This window comes from Epinephelus lanceolatus, chromosome 8, assembly GCF_041903045.1.
Source record: "Epinephelus lanceolatus isolate andai-2023 chromosome 8, ASM4190304v1, whole genome shotgun sequence".
In the NCBI taxonomy this organism is placed as follows: Eukaryota; Metazoa; Chordata; class Actinopteri; order Perciformes; family Serranidae; genus Epinephelus; species Epinephelus lanceolatus.
In genome coordinates this window covers 10561940-10585333 of record NC_135741.1, presented here as the reverse complement: position 1 = coordinate 10585333, position 23394 = coordinate 10561940, and the positions used below count along the sequence as shown (strand labels likewise).

Sequence of the window (23394 nt, the reverse complement as noted above, 5' to 3'; positions counted from 1 at the left end):
CTTCATCTGTGTGGGTGTCTGATCAGATTTCATTGATGGCGTCAATATGTGCAGACAAGCCACACGACCACCATCAGATATTTTGATTCAAATGCTGCTAAACTCTGATTCGTGCATGGAAATATATAAGTACATCACCTTTTTTCCAGTTGACGATCTTCCCTTTCAAACCAGCAAAAATAACACTGAAAAAAAATCACAATAAATACGTATTTCATGTAAAATAATCCAAAACACTGGGAGAGGATTGTGTGTTCATGTTGGACTCCCTCAGTCATAACGAGAAGCTGATTGAGAACAAATGTTTTGAGGGCTTTAAATATATTAATTCATATGTAAGCTGTTATTTTTACAACGTGATGAATCTTACTATATGTTGAAATGTGTTTCTGGATCTTGCAGCTACTGGAAAACTTTTTATGGACTGTATCGAGGGGGGCTAATAAAACACACATCTGTCCAGCTCTTAAATAAGAGGCTCTGACTGTATAAATGAGCTGTCCATTAACAAGCTGCTGCGTGGAAATTATGAGCAGCCGCTTCAGGAAAGAGGCTGTTAGAGCCACAAAGAGACAATATAACCTTTAAGGTATCAGCTTACGGCTGCTGCTGGGAAACCAAATGCAGGAACGTTATCTCAGATGCAGATTATGAAGAGCATTCTTCCATTTGCATTTATTAAAAAAAGGCACTGTAGTTGTTGTGGCTGAAAGCTGAATCATCCAAGTCATGCTGGGCAGTTTTGTTTCCTCTTGTTGGTGCTTAACCGACTCTTTTATGGACTTTTTTAGGGTAGATTTTATTTGTGACTTTTGACCCTGAACTCTTCTTAAATCCACACCTGTCGTCTCTCGAGGCAGGTGTCCTGTCTGGTGTTCTTATCCCGTTCTTATTTTGCCACGTTACCTGTTCTGTCTCTTTGTTAAACACACAGTGACAGACAGGCATGGAAATAATCACATGCATATGATGCTGTCTTTTTTTAACCGTAGCAGTCTCTTATCTTTATGGTGGATTTCCGGCACATTTCTCAGCCACATCCTGTGCCTTGACAGCCTACTCAAGCTCCTCTCAAACACAACAGACTACGAAGTGCCACCCACGTTATATGACACCAAAACTTTGTGATTGATATTTCTGCTTCAAACAGGTTTGTTTCTTGCGTGAGAATAACATTTGTGGGTTTTGTGTGGTGTCTTTTCAGTGCACGTGTTTAAAAATGCTGCAAGTGTTGAGCACAAGCACCAAACCTCTTCCTTATTTCTAACCAACCAAAGAACATCTGCACTGATCCATTCATTTGACCAGAGGCACTAACGGCCCATCAGTAACTGTGACGCACGCCATGCTTGAGAAAGAGCACGCTGGTCTGAGCTGTTTCACCACAGAGTCTCAACTATGTCCTACAGGCTCTTCTGCTTCCTCTTCTCAAAGCTGCTCATTTCACATCACTGACAGGCGGTAAGAGGGAACGGACCAGTAGGTACAGTTTTTTATTAACTGTGTCTCAAGAAGGTGAGTTCAGTGATCAAAATTCATCAGAAAAAGTGAGCAAAATGAGTGAGATATGCAGTTGCAATGAAGCGTGGATGGATTGCCACATGGAGCTACCAGGCACAGCTCCAGGGGGCGGAGAAGTCAAGGGGCCTCTACACCAGAGTGTCTTTGTAAAGTGACATTTCTTGTTGCAAAGTCAGACAGTTCTTTTTTTCCCTCGTTCCCCCTGATCTTGATATGTGTCCTTTAATATTATACAGAAAGTATTCCACCAATCTAGAACAGAGAGGTGAGTTCCCTTCTCTTCCAGTGGACCTCCATGGGACCTCATTTGTAAGAAAAAAAAAATAGTTGTCAACAGCAAGGGATAAATATTTTTTGGATACTGTTTGAACTGTGGCATGGATTACACATTTGTCAGTTTTAAAGATAATTTTGCAAGTCAGCAGAGTTAAACTGTTAAAGTGTATGACTGTGAAAATAGGTACATAGGAAGACACAACTCGCATAAGTGACGTCACAGGTTTCTCTAGTGCTGAAACTAAGACACCTGTGTGTTTCATAGTGGGACATACTCACATGAGAAACAGGTCTTGCTCGTCCTTTTGCTTTCCTGCTGATAAAAAGAGCAGGAGTCACTGGATAAAACACACTTGGTAAGATAACGTTACATTTGTGAGTGGAACATAGTCGAGGGCGGCATGGTGGTACAGTGGTTAGCATTGTTACCTCACAGTAATAGGGCTCCCGGTTCTAATACAGGGTGGGGGGTTTTGAACACCGGGATGGGGGAGCCCCTCTGTGCTGAGTTTGCATATTCTCCCCGTGTCAGCGTGGGTTTTCTCCGGGTTCTCTGGATTCCTCCCACAGTCCAAAGACACCTAATGTCACTGGGACAGGCCCCAGCCCCCCACTACCCCCAACAGGATATACGTTTACGGAAAAAATAAATGAATGAATGAACATAGTTAAGTTGTAGGTGATGTAAGTAGGTGACGTATATTGTGCGAGACGAGAGTTGTAGTTCACTAAGTGGTTTTACACTTAACTAAATGGTACTATGACAGACTACAACTTTCTTGTCTTGCAAAACATGTAACTAATTAAACAATTAAAACAAGATCAAAATATTATTTATCTCTCGCCATTGACTACCATACTTTTTTTCCTAAACAAGGTCCTATTGTGAACACCAGAAGAGGAGGGACTTGGCCTCTGTACTACACCCCTGTAACATTGTCAGAATCACAGTGGACAGTTTACATACACCTTGGAAAATCCAGATATTGTCTTTTTATTCAACGCATTATGGTTTCTCATTTAAATGAAAAAAAAAAACAAACGTTTTGTTTATCTTCGCTTGAACTGCAATCAGTAGCTAAATTAAAATTACTGCCTTGCAGTTGTATGCCTCTGCAAACCAGTCAAGTTGCTCAGACAGTTTACATCCATGTCTGTGAAAACATGGATGCTTCACACTCATCCTCACCCCGGCAGCACAGAAGATCTATACAGTCAGCACAGTTTCAAGATTAGTTTCACCAATTCAGTATCTGACCAAACGTCTCCCCTTCTGTTCCTGAGATATGATGCTGAGTAAAGGTAGAACTTTATGATGCCACAGGGAAGGTGACCTTTTGAAAATGTCATCACTTCATAATCTTATCCTGTTAGACATTTGTGAGAGATGTTGTCATAGTGTGTATGAATTCTTGAGTTATGGCCAAACACATTTTGTGAGGTCGCAGTGACCTTTGACCACTATATTCTTAACAGTTAAGTCCTTGTGGGTGTTTGTGCCAAATTTGAGGAAACTCCCTGAAGGCCCTCTTGACATATTGTGTTCATGAAAATAAGACAGACACAAGGTCACAGTGACCTTGACCTTTGACCATCAAAATCTATTCAGTTCATCTTTGAGTCCATATCAACGTTTGTGCCAAATCTGAAGAAATTCCCCTCAAAGCATTTTTGAGATATTATTCACAAGAATAGGATGTATGGAAGTACGGATGTAGAGATGGACAACCCAAAAACAGAAGGCTTCAGAAAATGAATCAAGCAAAGGCAATTTTGTTTGGTTTCACATTTTTGTAAACTCAGTATTTGGGGTTTATGGACGAGATATTTGATGATTTGACCATAAGATATTGTGTTTGGGGCTTTTTGTTCATTGTTTCTTGATGTTTTTGAATATCAAACTCATTTGAGTTAATGGACCACATACAGAGCAATTTGATCTCAAGTGGGCCTGACCAGCAAAACCATTGCACGACAACCTATAAATAACAACACATCCATTTTCTTCCCTCTTTTAGTGTAAAAATGGTTGTGCATTTACATAACAGATCATAAACAGCCTGAGATGTCTTATGAAAGATTAAAAATAAGTGCAATTTCAAGATGTCTCAGTTTTTCCACATTCAGTCAGTCTGCTTCTCACTGTCATGTACATTTCCACTCCAGTGTAGTAATGCTGGCATCACAACACCAAACTAAAGCAGAAGTAACTGAGGGAGCGGGGTAAGTTACACGCTGCCTTAGCAACCATTTACAAATGTGAGGTTTTGGCAGTGCCTTAGCAACGTGGTTTCACAAATATTGTTTCAAAATATAAGTCTGACACAGATGCATTTGTAGTGACGCTGCTTATTGACAATTTTTTGCACAGTGTTCAATATCTTTAAATACGACCACAATAAGTTCGTTCAGAGAATTGTGTTTCCACGTTATAGTTGCAGCTTTGATTTTAATGATGCACTGTGTTGAAAAAGGTTTCTTTGCTGTTGTATTTTCTTTTCAGACACCAGTATTGTATTTTTGGGGCATGCATTTTCAGTTTTCTGTGTTTGAGTCGGAGGTTTCATCTGACAAAAGCTGTAATCTGGCCTTTTTAAACAAAATAAGAGTTGCTATACATTGTGGTGTTGATGTAGAGACGGTAACACTGAAGAAGGTAAAAAGTAATTCTACTTAAAATGGTGTGGAAACAGCACAAGAGGCATAATCTGACCTCCAGTCTGCAGTTCACACTCAGACCACTGCAAAACAAATTCACCACTTAGTCTTGAAATCAATAGTGGCGTTTTAGCAGTGGGGCAACATCCCAACATTGGCAACAGTATATTTACTATCCGACCCCCGTACTAGCCGCCCACTGGGTTAATTGCCGGGCACCCTCCTTGTTTAGGCCCTCTGTCTCAGTTAAATGGCCCTTTCACACGTTGTTTTTAGTGTACCATCATCTTGAATAATTATCCCCTTGTTATGCAGTCAACCTATTCGCTCTAAACCCATGTTTCAAGCACCGGCGAGCTTGCATAACAATCCCTTCTGTCACCCCCCTCCTGCTTCTCCTTAATGTGCCCACAACAGTCAGAGGGCTCGGCTCTAACACATGGCCACATACCATCGCTCACCATCATCAACACTCCTGACGCATCTGTGAATGAGCGGCAGGGGACAAAAGGGATCAACGCCGGAGAGAGTGACCACGATGACCTCATGGGTCAGCTGGGAGCCAGGAATGAAAAGACTCCAAGCAACCCCCGCCCAACACACACACACACACACCCAGTGAGCTCTTGGACAACTGAGGCCGCCATGGGAATATGGGAGCGTGGAAGAGGAGGAATCAGCATTCGTCTGCAGGAGCTGAAAGAAAGCGGTTGTGTTTGGAATTTTGGGTCATGCCTTTCTCTGCACATTCCTCACTATCCTCCTAACAATAAACTGTGTCATGGGCGATACAACAGGCTCCATTCTGGATACCTTGCACCACAGAAAAGCCTCAAACCATCCGAAGCCAGACGCTAACCTCAAGAACTCGAGTGATAACATTCTTAAACCGAGGAAGAGCTATGGAACCATGAAGGCCTGCTATATTTAAAAGTATCACATGAAGTGGGACACATCTCCGCTGGGGAAATTACAAACAGATTGTGTGTACACTCGAGGTCGGAGCGCTAACTGAAGTTTGGCAGCTACAATTCCCACAAACAGTTGTGGCTTGCGGAACAAAATGGCTTTTCTTGCAAGTTCTGCACAAAATAAAGAGCATATAATCTGAAAATGACACATATTTTATTTTTAGGAACCGTGACTTCAGGCAGAAAACAAATAAAACAGAATCGATCTGACTCATCTAAAAGTAGATATCAAACTTGTCTCTTACAAAACGTCGAACAATCACAAATCGAAATGGGTTATTTACTCAGCTGTCAAAATAAAAGTCGGTGCATGCAGTAAAAACTGAAAAATCCTTCATTCTGTACATAAAGCAGACATGTAAAAATAAATAAATAACTTAAAGAACAAAAGGAAACAAAAGTTATATACAGCTGTGAAACACTGAGGGCCCCAGAACAAAGCCACATATTCACTTGTCAAATGTGAAGAGGTGCACATGTAGAGCCATCTCACTTTGGTCTCAGTCTCTTTGGGGAGGCTTGTACTTTTTTCTTTGGCAGTTGAGTTCAACAGTCGGTGGTGCTCTAAGTCTAAAGCCTGTGAAGTCTCTGTGAACAGCTCGGTTTGCTGCTCACAGTTTGCTCTCCTCCTCCTCCATTGGTCGGTTCAAGCCTGGGATGAATTTGAGGAGACGTCTGCGGAAGCTTTTGGGTTTGGGCTTCCTCTGCAGCGAGTTGAAACCTCCCTGCTTTTCCCCCGGGGCGGACGACGACGACGACGACGATGTTCCCCTCATGTAGCTGCGTGTGCTGGCGCTGCGGGTCAGCTGCGTCTTGGCTGATGTGAAGAGCTCGCTGGCTGGTCGGAGACGCTGCTGCTTCTTCTGCGGCTGCTCTTTGTTTTTGTCTGTGTTGGTGTTGTCCACGTTGTCCACGCTGCCGTCCTGGTACACGCAGGTCTGGTAGAGAGGGTCGTCCTCGGTGGCTGTGCTGAGGAAGCTGGCGCTGCTGCTGGTGCTGCCGGTGCAGCGGAGGGCTCTCTGAGCGGCGGGGCTGGGAGTGCCGAGGCTGCCGTACACGCCTGCTGACTCCAGGGACTCGTAGACTGCAGCATCACTCAGTACAATACCTACAGGAGAGAAGGGCAGAGTGAGGATGGTGGACTACTGAAAACTTTTAGGTCACATCCAAATAATCTCCGTCCATATTTATTCAACTTAAATGAACATCACATGACCATCTACATACACTGAGCGTGCATGTGTCGATGTAAACAAGAAGCAGATTTTCTGCTCTACGGTTGGTTGATTAGTTACAGGAAGTACTACGCAGATGACAGAAAGTAAATCAAGAGATGCTGTGCTTGGACAGCAATGAGGTGGAACTGTTACTGACAGTAACATATGAGTATAAGGCTGTCAAGGTGTCAGAAAACAGATTGGGAGTCACTGCAAAGCAAATATGGCGACATATCCGAGTGTACTAGGAGCATTATTGATCACTGCAGGAAGTCATGGAAATGGGAAAGGAGTACGGGACAAGAAGGATGAAATCACAGGTGTGTAGACTAAGCTTTTAATGTTTTGGCTTGACACATCGGGACTATTAAGACCCAATCAGGGTCGAACGAGGCAAACATGGGTGTCCGCGCCATCGTTTTCAAAAGTCTCCGTTTCTACCCACTAAACGCAAAACGCAGTCCAGGAGGTTTCAAACTAAAATGAGATCAGCAGCTTTTTAAAAAGTCTGTTTTAAGGGTTTTTAAAATACCAGAGAAGTGTGGAAGCGGGATGTGAACATAATAGCGAATGCTTTTTAAAACGAGACTGTATCGGCTTCTAGGTGCGTGGCGTGGAAACAGGCGTGCAAGAAACTGTTCAAACTGGACCAGTGCAGAGCATTTCTTGGTTTATGAACATAAGCATTGGTGTTAAAATGTTTAATCTGCTATGAGTCATGTTTTCTTCCCCCTTTTGAAACCAAAGAAAACAATGAAAAAGAAAAAGATGATTAAAAGTTTTTAAACCTGGACAATTTAATATGTTTTCTATGTACAAGCATGTAAATCAGCACTGACATAGAGTGGATGACCCTGGTGACATACAGCAAAGTGAATGAACAAGACTCATAAAACCTACCATGAACGAGCCTCTGCTCCTGGCACATCAGCGACCGATACTCATCCCACTTCTCATGAAGGGTTTGCTACAAAAGGAAGACAGCGATATTTTAAATGATGGTGACAAGAAAACCACAACAGACACTGTAAAAACAACTCATCATGACAAAGAACTTGGACGCTGAAGTGACTTAAAAACACTGCTACAAAGTCAAAACATTAATTGAAACTATAATGAGTCAACAGATGTAAAACAGACTTTCAAACAGACAACAAAGCAACATAAGACTGAGAAAACTAATCATCTGTGTTCACACTGCAGGTGCAATGACCAAAGTTACTTGTTGTGTCAAAGGGGCAGTCTGTGTGAAACGGAAAAACTGCGTTGACAAATAACAGGAGTTGCAAGCTACAACCAACAGGAAGATGACGTATCAGAGGGATTTCCTGATTACCACCGACTGATATGCATGTTAATATGAACACGACTGTATCCGTTTTCTGTGTATTTCTTCTCTTTATCCAAAAAACATGGGTCAACAACTGTCGTATTTAGTGAGAAATCAGCATCTATCAACACTGCACACATGCAGAGCAGCAGGTTAATCTTTAAAACGCTGGATTAGTATCTCAGAAAGCATCTGTGTTGCAGCTCTCACACACTCGTGGATTAGAGCGGGACAGCTGCTGTAATCTTTGGGGGGAAAGCTGGCAGCTTTTTAACAGCCTCCAGTTTGAGAATGTCTGCAGCGATCAGTGAACTGCTGATGCAACAGGTGGTGCTGCTGGGGAGACAGGTGTGGAGGGAGGGAGGGGTGGTGTCTATATCTAGCATGTAACATAATGTGTGTGTGCTTGAGGGTGGTGGACACACACAAATGGGCTGACTCACCGCTGACAAACAGTGAAAAAACTGCCGCAGCAACAGTAAAACAAAACAAGCTCACCTTCAGATACTGCAGCCGGGCCTCCAGCTCCGCTTTTCGGATTGAGTCACTGTAAACTGTCTCCAACCTTTAAGTGTAAAACCAGAAGGCAGTAGATTTAATAAGCGTGACAGGAAGCACTTATAAAATCTACAAGGGCAAAAAAAAAAACAGCGATAAAAAAGAGAAGTTGGACCATATGAAAGACGCTTTTCATCAGACGGTGGCGGAAATGAGTCTGATGTCAGTTTACAAGAGGATAAGGGCATGATACAATTTCCACTCAAGACACTTCAGTGTGGCAAATCCTTTGAATTACACAAGTGGGCGACTGACTTATAGAGCTCGTTTTCACCGTAACAGTTTATACAGACTTGTAAGTATAATTTGATGATGTCAGTCTATAAAATCTGTGCCTGCTCTGCCACTCTGATGCGGTTCATCTCACTTTTTTAGCAGCAGCTCTCGGCGCTTTCAGACAGGGGCCTCGCTAATTGTCCCTTTAATCTTTTACAAGCAGAGGAGGAGGAGGATGAGCAAGAGGAGAGAGCTTCAGATTAAAACCCCACTTAGCACTCAACTCAGCTGAGAGATATTGAATCCTATCGAATCAAGGCATCAAAAAATTAATCTCTTGATTATTTTTGAACTTTTAAGCTGCTTCATCAGAACTGCTTGACGGACGGTTGTACATCGTCTAAAACTACATCCTCTTGCACCTTTCTGATGTCAGGTAAGGGGTCTCTGTCCGACCATTTCTCTAACCAACCGAAACAGACAATCTGGCATTGACACCCACTTTGCGCAGGAGTACAGTCAGAGTTTGAACTTCTCTCTCTTCCTCTTTTTTCCCCATTCTTGACTATTTCTATCTTTTTTCACGTGACTGCAGCTCCATGAATGTCTTCAAGGAGAGATGGTCATAGAACGTGCTTTGTTTTCCCCATAATGTCAACGTCTCTCTGCGATGACCGGCTTTTCAACCCGCCTATGGCCGTTACTAAAAATACTTTCGCCATCCTTCCTTTCAGAGATAACCTCGCCCTCAGAGTATGAAATGTCAGTTTTTCACAGGCTGAGGCAAAATCTTGTAATTACTACCTTTGTCTAAACAACAGCCCAAAACACAAACATACAACATGTGCAAAATTTAAAAAAAGCAACTACTTAGGGTTTTTTTTGTACTGAGTTAATAACTTAGACCAGTGGTTATCAAACTGTTTCTGTCACTCCCCCCTTTGGAAAATAATTCATGCCTCCATCCATGTAAACTGGATTAAATTTTTATTGACCATGAATAAAATATGTCACACAAACTTGAATTTTATTGAAATCACAGTATCTTAAAAGTACGGAAGCTGAGATCAGCCATGATCTCAGCTTCACACACTGTTTTCACACTGTTATCTCAAGATCACGGGTTAATCATTTTGTTATTTTAAGATAACGAGCTTTGAGCCATACTAACCCGCATAGATGTCTTGACAACTGTAGCAAAAGCTGAAAATGTCGAGTCAAGGAGCCCAATCAAGGTCTAACAGTTCAGTTATGAATTCTCCCCAACAGTCGTGACAGTGATCAGGAAGACTAAAATCAATCAGGGCCCAGTAGTTCAGAAGTAAACTGGTTGGGTTTCGGCTATTGAATCGAGTCAAATCTTGAAAAGGGGTTGTTGAAAAGAAAAAGAGGGTTCTGAAATGGGATTAGATAACTTAATCCAGTCTTTTGCTTTGGAGCAAACCCTCAGTATGTGTTGTTCAAAACATTTTAGAAGGATTGGGATACTTTTGATCCAAAACAATCAGGATTATTCTGATCCGAGCTGATAGGTGGATCGGTCAAATCAGTCAGTTATGGATACATTTATTTAAATTTTGCATTTGATATGTTAAAACTGCTGTTGTTGACAGATCTAGTAGCCTACATTATGATAGGCCTAGATCGTCTCATTTGGAACACTGGCTAACCGGATTTGGTATTCTTGGAAAGTCTGTGTCTGGATCAGGATGATTCAGTCAAATGTTGCTTTAAAAAACGGGCACAAAAGTAAAATGGATTACCTGATCCTGGATAGCAAAACATTGGATTCCCAAATCCTTCTATTTCTGATCCAGATTACACTTTTTGAACAACTGGGCCCAGGTGTGATCACATGAACCAGACACTCGTTTTGAGGTTTCCACAATTATCCCGTCATCTCGAGAAAACAAAAGTACTTTTCTCCTATAAATGAAATCGTTATTTTGAGAAATCAGCCTTTTCTTTATTCATGAATCAACATACATTAAGAAAACAAGCTTTGTGATGTTGAGATAATGGCACTGGAAAATAATTCTAAGTCCAGTCGTTTTCAGCTTCGTACAGAACATTACCCTCCTCATACCCGTATGATACTGTTGTTAAGCTTTATACAAAGGAGACACCAGGCTCTCTATTTTGAATCTGACTCATTTGTTCACACAACAAACGTCACCGGTTTTTTGTTTCCTGGTAAGACAAGTCCCTCATGTAATTTACATTTGGTTTCCCTTTGAATACGTAATTCCAACCTGAGCTCTGTCCTGAATCAGATTCTTTCAACTTTCAGTTAAACGATTAAACTGCTTCCAACTCTCTGAGATATAAACATATAATTTCCGCACTAGATTAAGTGGAATATGTTTATTATTACTTAAATAAAAACCTGAGAAGCATAACTAACAACAGAAAACATTCCTACAACATCCACAGATTGTGTTAGTCTCTGTGAGTGTGTACCTGAGTGTGTTGCCGCAGGCCCTGATGAGCTGAACAATCTCCTTGTGTCGAAATCCCTCCACGGTGGCCTCGTTCACACTTGCGATGGTGTCCCCTGCACACACACAATCAACATGTGTGTTAACCAGCAGCCATCAGCTCAGGATGTGCTTCAATCCACTGTGGCTTCAATTAGTACAAGCTGCAGCCGACTTTGAGCCCAAATTAAACCTCGACACGTGCAACACAAATGTGGACGGCCATGCGTATGCAGTCGTGGCACACAGCTTGTGCATGAACTGAAGTCACCTCACTGGCAAGAAGTTTATTTAAAACATGTTAGAGTCATATGTGTTTATTTATCTGCGAGAGTCGGCTCCACTTCAGATTTAATAGATGTGGTGTGAACTCTGGTGCGTGACAGCAGCCTTTGTGAGGTTCAGAACAAAGCCTGTTTTCCTCTTTTCAAAAACCACCGCCTAATCTGCTTCATGCGATGAAGTCACTGCGTTCACTCCGAGACGCAGGGAACAATAGAGCCAGCATGTGAGGAATGTAGGAAGTGAAACTGAAGTGACATACGCAGGTTGGATGAGGGATGAAGGCGGAGAAATCACCTTCCCTTTTGACTGACGTAGATGTTCACGCTGGGACCGGCCGGCTTGAGACTGTGTGGTTACCAGTTTGAAAACCAGAAGCAATTTATAGAGGCAATGTGAACAACTGCGGTGCTCTTTGGCATGACATCGAAGACACTGCTTCCTCTTTTCGTCTAGAGCTGCAACTAAGGATTGTTTTCATTGTCAATTAAACTGTGAATTATTTCCTAATTAATTGATCAGTTGTTTGGTCTGTAAAATATCAGAGGAAGGTGAAAAATGTCGATCAGTGTTTCCCAGAGTCCAAGACGACATCTTTAAATGTCTTTTTTCAATGGCAACCAAAAGACATTCAGTTTACTGTCATAGAGGAGTGAAGCAACCTGAAAACATTTACATTGAAGAAGCTGGAAATAGATAATTTTGGCTTTTTATTTTGCTTAAAAAATGACTCAAATTAGTTTGTTATCAATTTTAACAGTTGACAGACGGGGTGCACCGATAGTGGAATTCTGGGGCAATACCCATACCGATGTTTAAAATAAAACTTTGGCAGATAACAGGTATCAGATCTGTTGTTTTTGTTGTTTATTTGGTTTTTGTTGTTATCTATTCCCCCTGTTGTGTCAGGGAAACAAAAAAAAATCTTCATTACATAAAAAAAAAAGCTGAATTGTTTTCTGTTTCCTTTACCATCTTTGAATGAGCACAATCATTCATATTTTTATTTTATATAATTATATTTATATATAATTCATCATAATTCCTTCTCTAATATCTATTTTATATTGCTGTAACAAATTCATCCTTCAAACAGCTGTGTTTAGTCAGGATTCTCACCCAAAACATTACCAGATTACATTTGAATGCACCAAGATAATGCCTAATATTTATATTTATCACAAAGAGCTTGAACGCATCATAATGTCACTTAATGCCAATTTCAGCATGGGTTTGTTTTTCACAATGAAGCGATATCAATGGAAAAAACTGGGATGCATCCTCCGACAGGTCGATAGTGGGTTTATGGTGTCCTTTCGTCACAGCAGTGCCCCAAGGAAGATCTCTGTTTGGCCCTACACGTTGTCTCCAGGACGACGGTGACACAACAGAAAAACATCGGCCACTGCCATTGCTGACTGTCATCTTACTTGCCAGTAGGCTGATGGCAGTTACCAAAGTGAGTATTGGCTTCTACTGATGTGCGGCTGATATATCAGTGCAATCTTAGTTGACAACTACTCCCCTCACACTGACAAATATTTTCCTGCACATATTTCCTCTTTTAAAGTCACTGTCGCACACTGCTTCTATCTTTGAGGATTTTATTTTATTTTTCAAAAGGACCCAAAAGGAAAAAGGGGGCGTGTTTGCCAAATAAAAATAACACCTCCTTTCAAACTGGAGTTGGAGAGGTTGTCTTTGCTTTACTCTCTCTGGCACGTTAGTGAGAGGAGCTGACAAATACGTGTTGGCTGAAATAGCTGCTCGCTAAGTTGTTTGTTGACTGGAAAATGAGTAGGCAAACAGTCATATTTGTACTTCCCTAAACAGCCGGACCTGAGACAGACGAGTGCTTTTGTTGACGTACTGTACACGAGTGTCAGCTGGCAAGCACAAAAAAAGGGTGAGCTGAATCAGAAAAAAAAAGGAGAGAAAAACTCCTGACACGCTCACTTCCCCTCATGTCTATTACAAGTGTTTTCCAGGTTATTTTAGGCTTCGACACAAAAAAGAAGAATACAAACACAAACTCACCAACTTTAAGTCCTGCTTGCTGAGCCGGGCTGTCATCGTGCACTTTGCACACAAACGTGCACATCTCCACAGAGTTTTGGTCCTGATGGTGCAGGCCGTAAGTCTGAAAGAAAAAGAACAACCACTCTGAAATAACTTCTTTTAATACTTCTTCTTTTACGTCAAGGAATTGTTTTACACAATGTCATTGATGTCAGCAGTTTTGAAATAATGTGCACATACACAACACAACACAAGTGATAAACCCCTGAATGACAAGCTGAGCGAGTCGTGACGGACAGTGCAGGAAGTCAGATGGTATCAGTAACCACACAGAGACGTGGCACCATCATGCAAAGTTAGAGGTTTGTTTCTCTTGTCTGATTGAACAGAAACTGCTGGTAGGCTTTTTCAACATTAAAGGACAGGTTCACCTTTTAAAACAGGCACTGACTTGATCACAGGTACACTGAAAGTCACTGTAATTGCTCCTCCTGTCCTTAAATGCAGCTTCATTGTGAGGGCCCTGTCACACAATGGTCGGTCAGTATCGGGCTGTCGGTGAGCATCGGCCGCTCTAGTTTTTGCGGTCTGTCCCTCATCAGCTTCTTTTTGGGGCTTTTTATTTGCCTGATTCAGCATGTTGAATCGGTGTCAGAGACAGCAAAGCCCGTTGAGTTCAGGTGCAACTTTTTGGTCGAGACACAGGCAACGTGAGGCGATGCAACAGTTGGCCTTCGTTGCTACTATTCTTGATGACAGCTTGGTCTGTCAGGGCCTTGAGAGATGAGGTATGAGCTCTTATCTGTGCACAAATATACACCTATTGATTATGATTCATTTAAAAATATGTCAGTTTTAGTGTTGTTTTTAAGGGACGAGGACATCATAAATAATCCAACATCAATCACAGTCTAACAGTGGTTAGATCACCTGACTAATCATAAAGTTATACATTAAACAATGAAAAAAATAACTGACCAGTCAAGAGGATATCTTCCAAAGTTTCAGTCTTTAATCACAACATGCCCTCTTCTTTGTGTTACAGTCCCTCCAACAAAACAAGGAAGCACAAAGCTGGAATTTCCCACCCAAAAATATTGTCCGTTTGGGTGACACCCACCTGATTTGTTTAGCCAGCGCCTGATATAATCTGTAACTGAATGTTGGATGGATTTCTGTGTAAATAAAAGGGAGGATCTCTTTATGCCAGTACGGAAAGGAGAGAAAATTAAAGCAACCAGAAACTATTTCACTGTACAAACTGGCATTAAGAAAATGTGATCTTTTAGGGCCCTGACACACCAAGTCGCTGTCAGTCAACGTTGGGCCACCAGTCTGTTGCCTTAGTTTTTGTAGTGTGACCCAAACCGTTGGCACTAGTCAACCAGCTTTTGTCGGTCGGTTCATTGGCAGTTCAGCTCAGAGCGTAAGAAGAGAAACGGAGGTGAAGAAAGCAAACTAACAACTCAAGCCAAGAGGTAGTGACATCATAAATTATGTTAGATAAGGTTATTAATTTTAGCAGAAACAGTTCATAATGGTTTGTGTTATTGTTCGTTGGCGCAGAGTAAATATAATTTGTTCAGTCATTATCAGGTTGTGTTGTTAATGTGCTAACACTAGCATCTTGAGTCCCTCCTGTCTGTCTTCCTGACTCCATTTTCAAATGACAAATACAGCCTAAAGCCGCCTGCTGATATGGAGTTATTTCCTGTCAGGCAGGCACAGAACATACATGCTATTTGGCTGTTGGCTGTAGTCTTTGCGGTGTGTTCAGGTGCAACTTTTTGGCCTGGTGACGTGAGGCAACACAGCAGTCAGCCTTCGTCACCAGTGGTTCTTTGACGTTGGTTTGGTTTGTCTGGGCCTTCAAACTGACACGGACATTAAAACTCATTAAAGAAAGCTCAATAAAAGCAGAACCTTGTTGGAAGCTGAAAAGATATCCCCTCCTTATTATGCGTGTAATATTTTGTTGTCTTGACAACTGTTTTTGTTGCTTCCACATATATTTGCATGCTCTTCCTTGTTTCAGTCACCACAATCTCCCTGCAGAAGGTCAGAGCACTGCAGGCAACAGATAGACTTCCTGCTGTCACGCAGCCGTCAGTTAGTCAACATGAGGCTGAAACTGTTCAGGGCCTTTCCCTCAACAAACAGGTCCAGAGACTCACGCGAAGATGAGAGTGTCTCGCAAAAAAAGCAAACAAGTGATCAAGCTTTCCATCTGCTACAGTCAAGTGTTCCTATTAAAACATGGATCCCACTTGGACGAGTGTCTGCTCGGGACGATTTGCAATGATTCAGATCTGCCTGGCTCGTTTCCCTCTCAGCAGAGCCAAAGATAAACACATAACCATGCAAATATCGTTAAAATGCAAATATCGCATTTACATGCTGGATCCTCAACTTCACATCCGTGTTAACATAACAGGCACTGAGGGAGAAAAACCACAAGGAAAAGAAACTCATCTCTCTCTGCCGAGCTTCAAACTGACCCTCATGAGCTCACTTCCTTCTGGCCACAGGCGGGGAGGAAGGGTGGGAGCCTCCAGCGAAAACCGTAAATAGTACAAAATGTCTTTTCCTCCACTTAGAGAAACTTGAACACGCCAGATCAACAAATAACCATTTCAGGAAACTATTTAAAGAATGAGGTCTGCTTCACAGAGCTGACATTGTGAGTGTGCAGCGCTTCAGGGCGACAGAGTGAGAGATCAGGGAGATATTGAGGTCAAATGTGCGAAGCGTCTGCCTGCTGAGAGGGTGAGAGCGAGGCAGGTATTACATGGGAAGCGTGTGAGCGAAACCACACGGCTTAAAATACAGATGCTGGGAAAAAATAAAAACATCTCCTCTTCTCTCTCGAGTCATGGGACTAACACTCGACGCATTACTCTACTGATGCATGACCTTTCACCCCCGCCGGAGCAGGCAAATGCTGGGATTAAGAGATTTACAGGATAAGATGTGCACGCTTCAGTCGCTCAAGTTTCATCATCTGTTGACAGAGATGTAGCCGATCAGGGAAATCCTGTTAAATGGCACTCGAGAGGTTAAGAGCCCCTCCAGCCCCCCCTCTGTTTCGTTGCTGTTAATCCTCTTACCTGGATCTCGAAACCAAACGTCTCCTCTTCCTTCTTCTCCAAGACCACCACCTTTCTGCAAGGAAGAACGAGATGGGGACATTTTATTTCAACTCCTCTGTGTATGCTGCAGCATGAGACTTTCACAGTACATTAACTGTCTCAGAAAATATCATGGTGTCGTAGTATACCTATTATTAGTTACAATGACCCTTAAAGGAAAGCAGCAGGGGATTTTTGTTTTTAAAGGAAGTATGTAGAAAAAGTTTGACAGACAGTAAAGGAGGAAACAAGATACACGCACACCTGAGATTCTTTGTCCACGTTGATAACCAAATGTACACCATATGATAACTGTCAGTTCTCATACCACAGTATACCGGTTTAAAAGGTATTCTGCTGCAACCCTTATCACAACTTATTTTAAGTCATCAGATTTCCCCGAAGTCTACTTCTCAAATGAATGTGAGCTGTGTAATTAGGGGAGCAATAAATCAGCATCTATTCTGATAATCAATTCATCGCTTTGGGGAGTTTTCAAGCTTGAATGCCAAAACGTTCGATGGTTGCAGGTTCTCAAATGTGAGTAACCGCTGCTTTTCTTGGTCGTAGGGCTGTGACGCACCGACCTAACAATCATCCATAGGTCAGTGAGCGTCTGTCACCCTAGTTTCTGTGGTTGACCCCGCACTGTTGGCACTAGTCGGCCCTTGCCAGAGTTTTTTTGACCGATGCATTGGCTTCAGAGACTACGGACTATGAAATTACTCTGTCTGGCAGGTTAGGTCAGCGGACAAGAAAAGAAACAGAAGTGAGGAAAGTAAACAAATGGTTGAAGTCAAGAGGGTGTGAGATCAAAACAAACTTCTTATATTAGACGTGTACGGTAAATACTATTTGTCCTTTAAACATGGGGTTATGCTAACGCCGGCGTCTTGAATCCATCTTGTCAGGGTTCCAGTTTCTCTTTTTTTTAATGTCGAATACAGACAACCATCGCCTGCTGGTGTGGAGTTATTTCCTGTCACACAGGAGCAGAACATACATGCTAGTTGGCCATTGGCTGTGGTCTTTGCGGTGTGTTCAAGTGCAACGTTATGGCCGAGACACAGGCCACATAAGGCGACCCAACAGTCAGCCTTTGTCACCACTAGTTCTTTGTTGTCAGTTTGGGGTGTCTGGGCCTTTACAGTTAAAAATAGTGGATTAATGTAGAGACAGTGCTTTTGAAATTTTCAAGTCCTTTTCCAGTTTTGAATTTGCATGTCCTGTTCTTCTTGTTGTGTTCAAATAAGTCTTTTTTGTGCTTTGTTGTATTTTAGGTAGCCTTGTGTTACATCTTGGCCAATGTGCTACAGATGAAAAATAGCCTTTTGGCTAATTCTATACATATCTAATTCTATAATTCTATAATACACTAAACTGAAACTGAAGTGAAGAGTTTTTACTTTGTGATATGGAAACAAGAGTTTGGAGGTGTCCGCTTCTCAAATGTGAGGAGTTTCTGCTTTTATTTTTTGCACATCTATCATTTTAAATTTAATATTTTGGGGCTTTGGACTCTGTGTCGGACAAAACAAGACACCTGTAGACATCATCTCTTGGGTTCTTTGGATGCTGTGATGGCTATTTTCACTGTTTTCTGGTGTTTCATAGATCAAATGATGAATAAAATCAGTGTAGTTTGACTTTAAATCAAATAAATGTGGGATTTAATAGCATATTCATCGGCTTTAATTCTCATTGTAATAATGATTTTCAAAGACTCATTTATAAAACTGCATCTTATACATAAAATCCAGGAGGTCAACAAGATGTTTATGTCCAACTCTGGATTCCTCTCTTCCATGTGCATCCTTATCTAAATGGCATAACGAGACACGTCTGCCGGCTGCACAGGACTTTGTCTGTGTCCGTCAGCATCTGGACGTCACGGCTAAATGTACAGTACAAGGGTCTGTTGGTCTGTTGGAATGTTGGACGTCAACACAGCGTCTCTCATGCAGGGGCAGCAAAACACATGAAAATTCATGACAACCCTCAAAGAATTATCATGAGCGACAATGGCTGCCATCATCACAGACTGTAATGACTGAATGAGGGGCTTTCACTGTGACACGAGGCTCAGTTTAGGAGGAAGATGAAGAGATGAAAGTGAAGATAGAAGGAGAAAGAAAGTACAAAGGGTAAACATGGGTGAGTGATTGTACCTTTGTGGTTCTGGCGTCAGTGTCAGGGGTTTCCACTTCTGCAGGCCGCCACCCTGCCAAGACAAAACGAAACAAATCATGAAGCGTGTCAGACACCTGCTTGAGGTTAATGCAAGATTACTCATGAGGGTTTTTCCCCCCATTTCCAGGACACACCTACTGTACACATCAACTGGTCCATCAGGTCCTGAAGCTGCACACGTGCTCTGTGCGGTCTGTTTGTATTTTTAAGCCGCTGAGCCATCATGCGGGTATGAAAACATCAAGGTGAAACCAGAAATGCGTGTCTGGCTGCTCCTTGTTTACCTCACACAGTCACAACAACATCCGAAAACCTAAATTTAGCTTTTATTTCACACAAACACAGCCGCCTTCAGGCGATCACACCGTTGACCTGACTGAACGTTCAGATCATTTAAAGCACTTTGTACAAATTCCAGCCTATTAAAGAAGCAAATAAGACACAGTGGGCTGGGATAACTGCCACAATAACCACATTCAGTGAAAACTCAAGTCAACAGCAGGTCAGGACTCTGCCCTACCTGGCTGTGTAAATAAGGAAGCTATCTGTCCAGAAGGCTCCACTAAATCACTTACAATCAATCCCCGTCTGTTCCAACTCAATCATTTTCAAATGTTGCTCCAATGAAAGGCCGCTTTGTGCCACAGTCTCTCTGAGTAGTAAAATGTTGCTTTCTTTATGTCCCAACACTTACAGAATTGTCCCGCTGCCATCTCAATGAGTGCTTTTATTCCCAAATACCCTCAGAGAGCGACGGGGGTGGCTGGAGCAGGATCTCCGAGCCTCATGTGTGCACAATGCACTGTTGTAGCCCCTCACTGCAGCCGCTGCACACTGCTGTATGGATGCAGGTTTGTGGATGACTGTGGCTCTCTTTACTGTACACGTCTATTTCAGACATGTTTCCAGCTGGGACGCCAGAAACCCCAGAGGAAGAACAGCTACAGAATGAATTGAGCTTTATGAGAAACACAATAGCCAGGAAAACGTCCCGGATGGCCGACGAGCAAACTTTGAGTCAGACACTGTGGAGCGTCAGTGATGAAAGCTGTCAGTCCTGAGCTTCACTCTTAGTCATGGTTTCACTGATGCAGACTGACATGTTGTTATCAGGTCTCAGTTGTTTATCTTAGATGATGTTATCTTCACTGTGATCTCATTTTGAAATAAAGGCAATATGCACTCAATTTGCTTTGCCTGAGGGCCACTTTTTCAAACTGACACGAGGTCAGGGGCCAGTTGATAAACAGATGTTAATAATATATATTAGATAAAATTAATAAACGTGGCGAATCCAGTCCCGGCAGCCTCACACAGGTCAGGTGAACAACACATGGGCGTTTCTAGGATTTGAGGACGCTCAGGGCTTTGGGACCTAAGCCTCCTCCCCTGGCAGTTTGTTAGGGCTGACCCAAACAAGGACGTTTACACTTAGTGATTAGTCTTGTTGTGAGACTTCAACAGTTTGACCACCTGTGACAGGCTTACACAAGATAACAAGATGTTGAATACGTGTCTGGAATGGTTTTAAATTTGGCAAAGATGACCCCAAAACAGTGAGTGCCAGATATGTCAACGACTGACCCAAGCTTCATATTCGGCACAGTCTTACACTTTTTAAAAATGAAAAACAAGCTCTATTTTGATGTTTTTTATGCACTCTGGCACCTTAGTCAAGTTTAAAATGCCCAAAAATTCCAGTGTGAATCTGTTTGTCATTGTGAAAACTTATAATTCGTCGGGCCACCCAGCGTCCTGTAGAGGGCCAGATTTGGCCTGCAGACCTTAAGTTGAGTATCACTGATGCAGAGTCAGAACAAAATGAGCTCAGTGGTCATTGTGATTTGAATATTGTATCTGTAATTATTTAAGAAAAATGGGATACGCCAATATGAAGGTAATTAGCTGTTTGATTCCAGGAAATACTCTGTACTCATGATGCAAGTACATTTTTATAAATTTCCCATTATAAGGTCAAATTTAAATGACTTCATGATGAGAATTTTGTTTTTTTCACAACCTTTAGTCTAGTTTTTTGTCTTTTTGCCCACACCTGTTCTACTCTTTTGTATATTTAAGCATGAATTGGCACCACTTTAATGATTAAAACAAAAGCTTGTGATTGTTTCTCAACTAAATCACCTCTAAAATAAAAAAATAAAGTCAACATTTTCCATCATGCCTCAAAGGAAAATAAGTTATTTGTATCCGAAAACCAGTTTGTTTATGGCTCACACAAAACCCTTTTGGTCACACTCCAGCTAACTGTGAATAAACCTGAACTTCTGCTCATTTTAATTTGCCTCCATAATAAAGCCCCCGGGCCCTGGTCTACCTCACACACCATAAATCAGACTCAGTGTTTGGGTGGTCCACACTTGCCCCCAGGATGAGCTACTGTTGACCTTTAGGGAAGATGCCCTTTGTAGATACACTGTGAGCTGGCAAACACTGTCAGACCAAAAATCAGCAGACAGACTCACAACACACATCTGAGAAACAGAACTAAATATTTTTTACTTTTAAATGGAATAAAACAAAGTTAGTGTGTTGTCTAGACATCACTGTAAATAATCTCCTCTTCCTGGCAGGTGAAATAATCTCTAAAATCAATGTAAAGTGCTCATTTAGCAGAGCTGGTTTCTGTTTATGATGCTGAGTCCAACATCCAGAACCACAACTGGAACTATATAAATAAATCATTCAGCCTAGAGAGTGGAAAAACTTCTTAAAAGGAGAGTGTAAATGTCTTGTGTGAGCAATTAGAGTTTTAAAAGTTCCTGAACATGGAATAACTTTAAAGGTGAGGTTAATATCTAATATTCATGAATAAATATTGATAATTTAAGACTACATGACTCAATGAATGAAGACACAAGAGAGAAATAAGTTAACAAACACTGAATGCTCTTCTCACCTTTTTGAAGTTCCTAGGCAGCGTCCCTCCAGAGTAAGCCAAAGTCTTGTAGTTGTAAACCTCCGAGGAGCGTGTCGGTAACTCCACAGTCCTGCAGCTGTCCGACTTTGACGAGGGGAAATAAATGTCGTTGTCTTGAGATGCGGGTCCAGACTCCGGCCCGCTGGAGTTCACCTTCTTCAGCCTCCTGAACGTCATGCTGAGGTGGGGAAGTTGCTCAAATTAAAAATACTAAAGTGTCCTGTTGTCCTCAGAGAGACAGACAGCAGCGGGGGAAGATGCTGACCGAGTTGTGAGCTTCAATGTGGAGCCAACTCCAGTGTTAGTTCTTGTGAATAGGCAGGAGGCGGGGACTTGTGTTGTGAAGGACACGAGTGAGTGCCAATAGACATGTTGACGTGCATCCTCTGGTGCTGCGTTCAGGGCCGCCTCGGACGTTCCTGTTTCACAGTTTGGAAGTGGGTTTGTTTTGAAGTAGTGGTGTTTTTATTTTATAAAGTAGCATTAAAATCAAGAGGAGAATAAAAGCACACAGGGCAGGTAATCAATGCAGAAGGATTAGTCGATTAATTGATTAGTCAGTTAGGACCAAGAAAGTATTAGTGTTGCTTTATGAATTAATGAATGATTTAGGGCCAAAATACATTTATAATCTTCCATGTTATTGTTAAGACAAATATTCACTACTGCCGCCTTCTGAAATGTGCTTTTCTTTGCTTTATGTGTTTATAACCTGAATAATTTTCTTTCTGGGTACAAAACACAAGACATCATCTTAAAATTTAAGAAACTGTGCTGCAAGTTTTCACTATTTTCTAACATTTTACAGACAAAATGGTTATAATAATGTTTAATTTAAAACATAAAGAGATTAATTGATATGATAACAATCATTAGTTGACAGTGTTGGGGGTAGTAAACTACATGCAGTTAAGTAATTTTTGCAGCTGCATGCTGTAGTTAACTACAAACAATTTTTGGCCAATAAAATAAAGGAATGAGTTTTTTAATTTTTAATTTTATTTATTTATTTTATCATTGCTTCTCTGTTGTAGTTGAACCCCTTACGATTACGGTAAGATTTGGGTGTAAACTCCTGATTTAGTCTTACTTGTGATGGGGGATAAACTAGTGGGCAACAATTCCACTGACAGCTACATTAATTCAACACACCAAACTCTGAAGACTAGATATTGATTTTAAGTTCTGGGGAAAAAGGTTTAAAGTCTCCCTACATTACAAAATGTATTTTGTTTCCTGCTGCTTCTCTTGGATGTTTGACCTTCATTGTTCAGTTTGACACTAGAACAAAGTTCACATTCATCTACTGAGGGGGAAAGTTTAATAGAGGTCACATTGAATCTAGAGTTGAAGATGTGCAAACATGACTTTGTGAAATCAGCAATAGTTTGGGAGCCAAGATGAGCCAATATGTGACCTATGGCAGAGTGATATGGACACAGACACTGAGAATAGACTTTGTAGAAAAGAAAATTGGGAAATTACTTGCATATTCATAGATTCTGGATTTTGTCAATGAAGGTGTAGGTGTAATAAAATAATATTTTAAAATGTGTCCTGAGGGGCTCTTTAACGCTTTTGTATATTCCCACCAGCTGAGAATAGCTGTTGTA

At 41.6% G+C, this 23394-nt stretch overlaps 1 protein-coding gene across 1 annotated transcript; it reads right to left on the bottom strand.

Moving 5' to 3' along the window:
- Positions 1-5564: 5564 nt before the first annotated feature.
- On the bottom strand, positions 5565-22095 carry tamalin (trafficking regulator and scaffold protein tamalin). Its single transcript, XM_033627996.2, has 8 exons — positions 21761-22095; positions 18822-18874; positions 16633-16687; positions 13544-13646; positions 11208-11301; positions 8472-8538; positions 7544-7610; positions 5565-6534 (listed from the first exon to the last, which is right to left on the bottom strand). The coding sequence occupies exons 1-8, from the start codon at positions 21956-21958 to the stop codon at positions 6038-6040; spliced, it is 1134 nt and encodes a 377-aa protein (XP_033483887.1). The 5' UTR covers positions 21959-22095; the 3' UTR covers positions 5565-6037.
- Positions 22096-23394: the final 1299 nt, after the last annotated feature.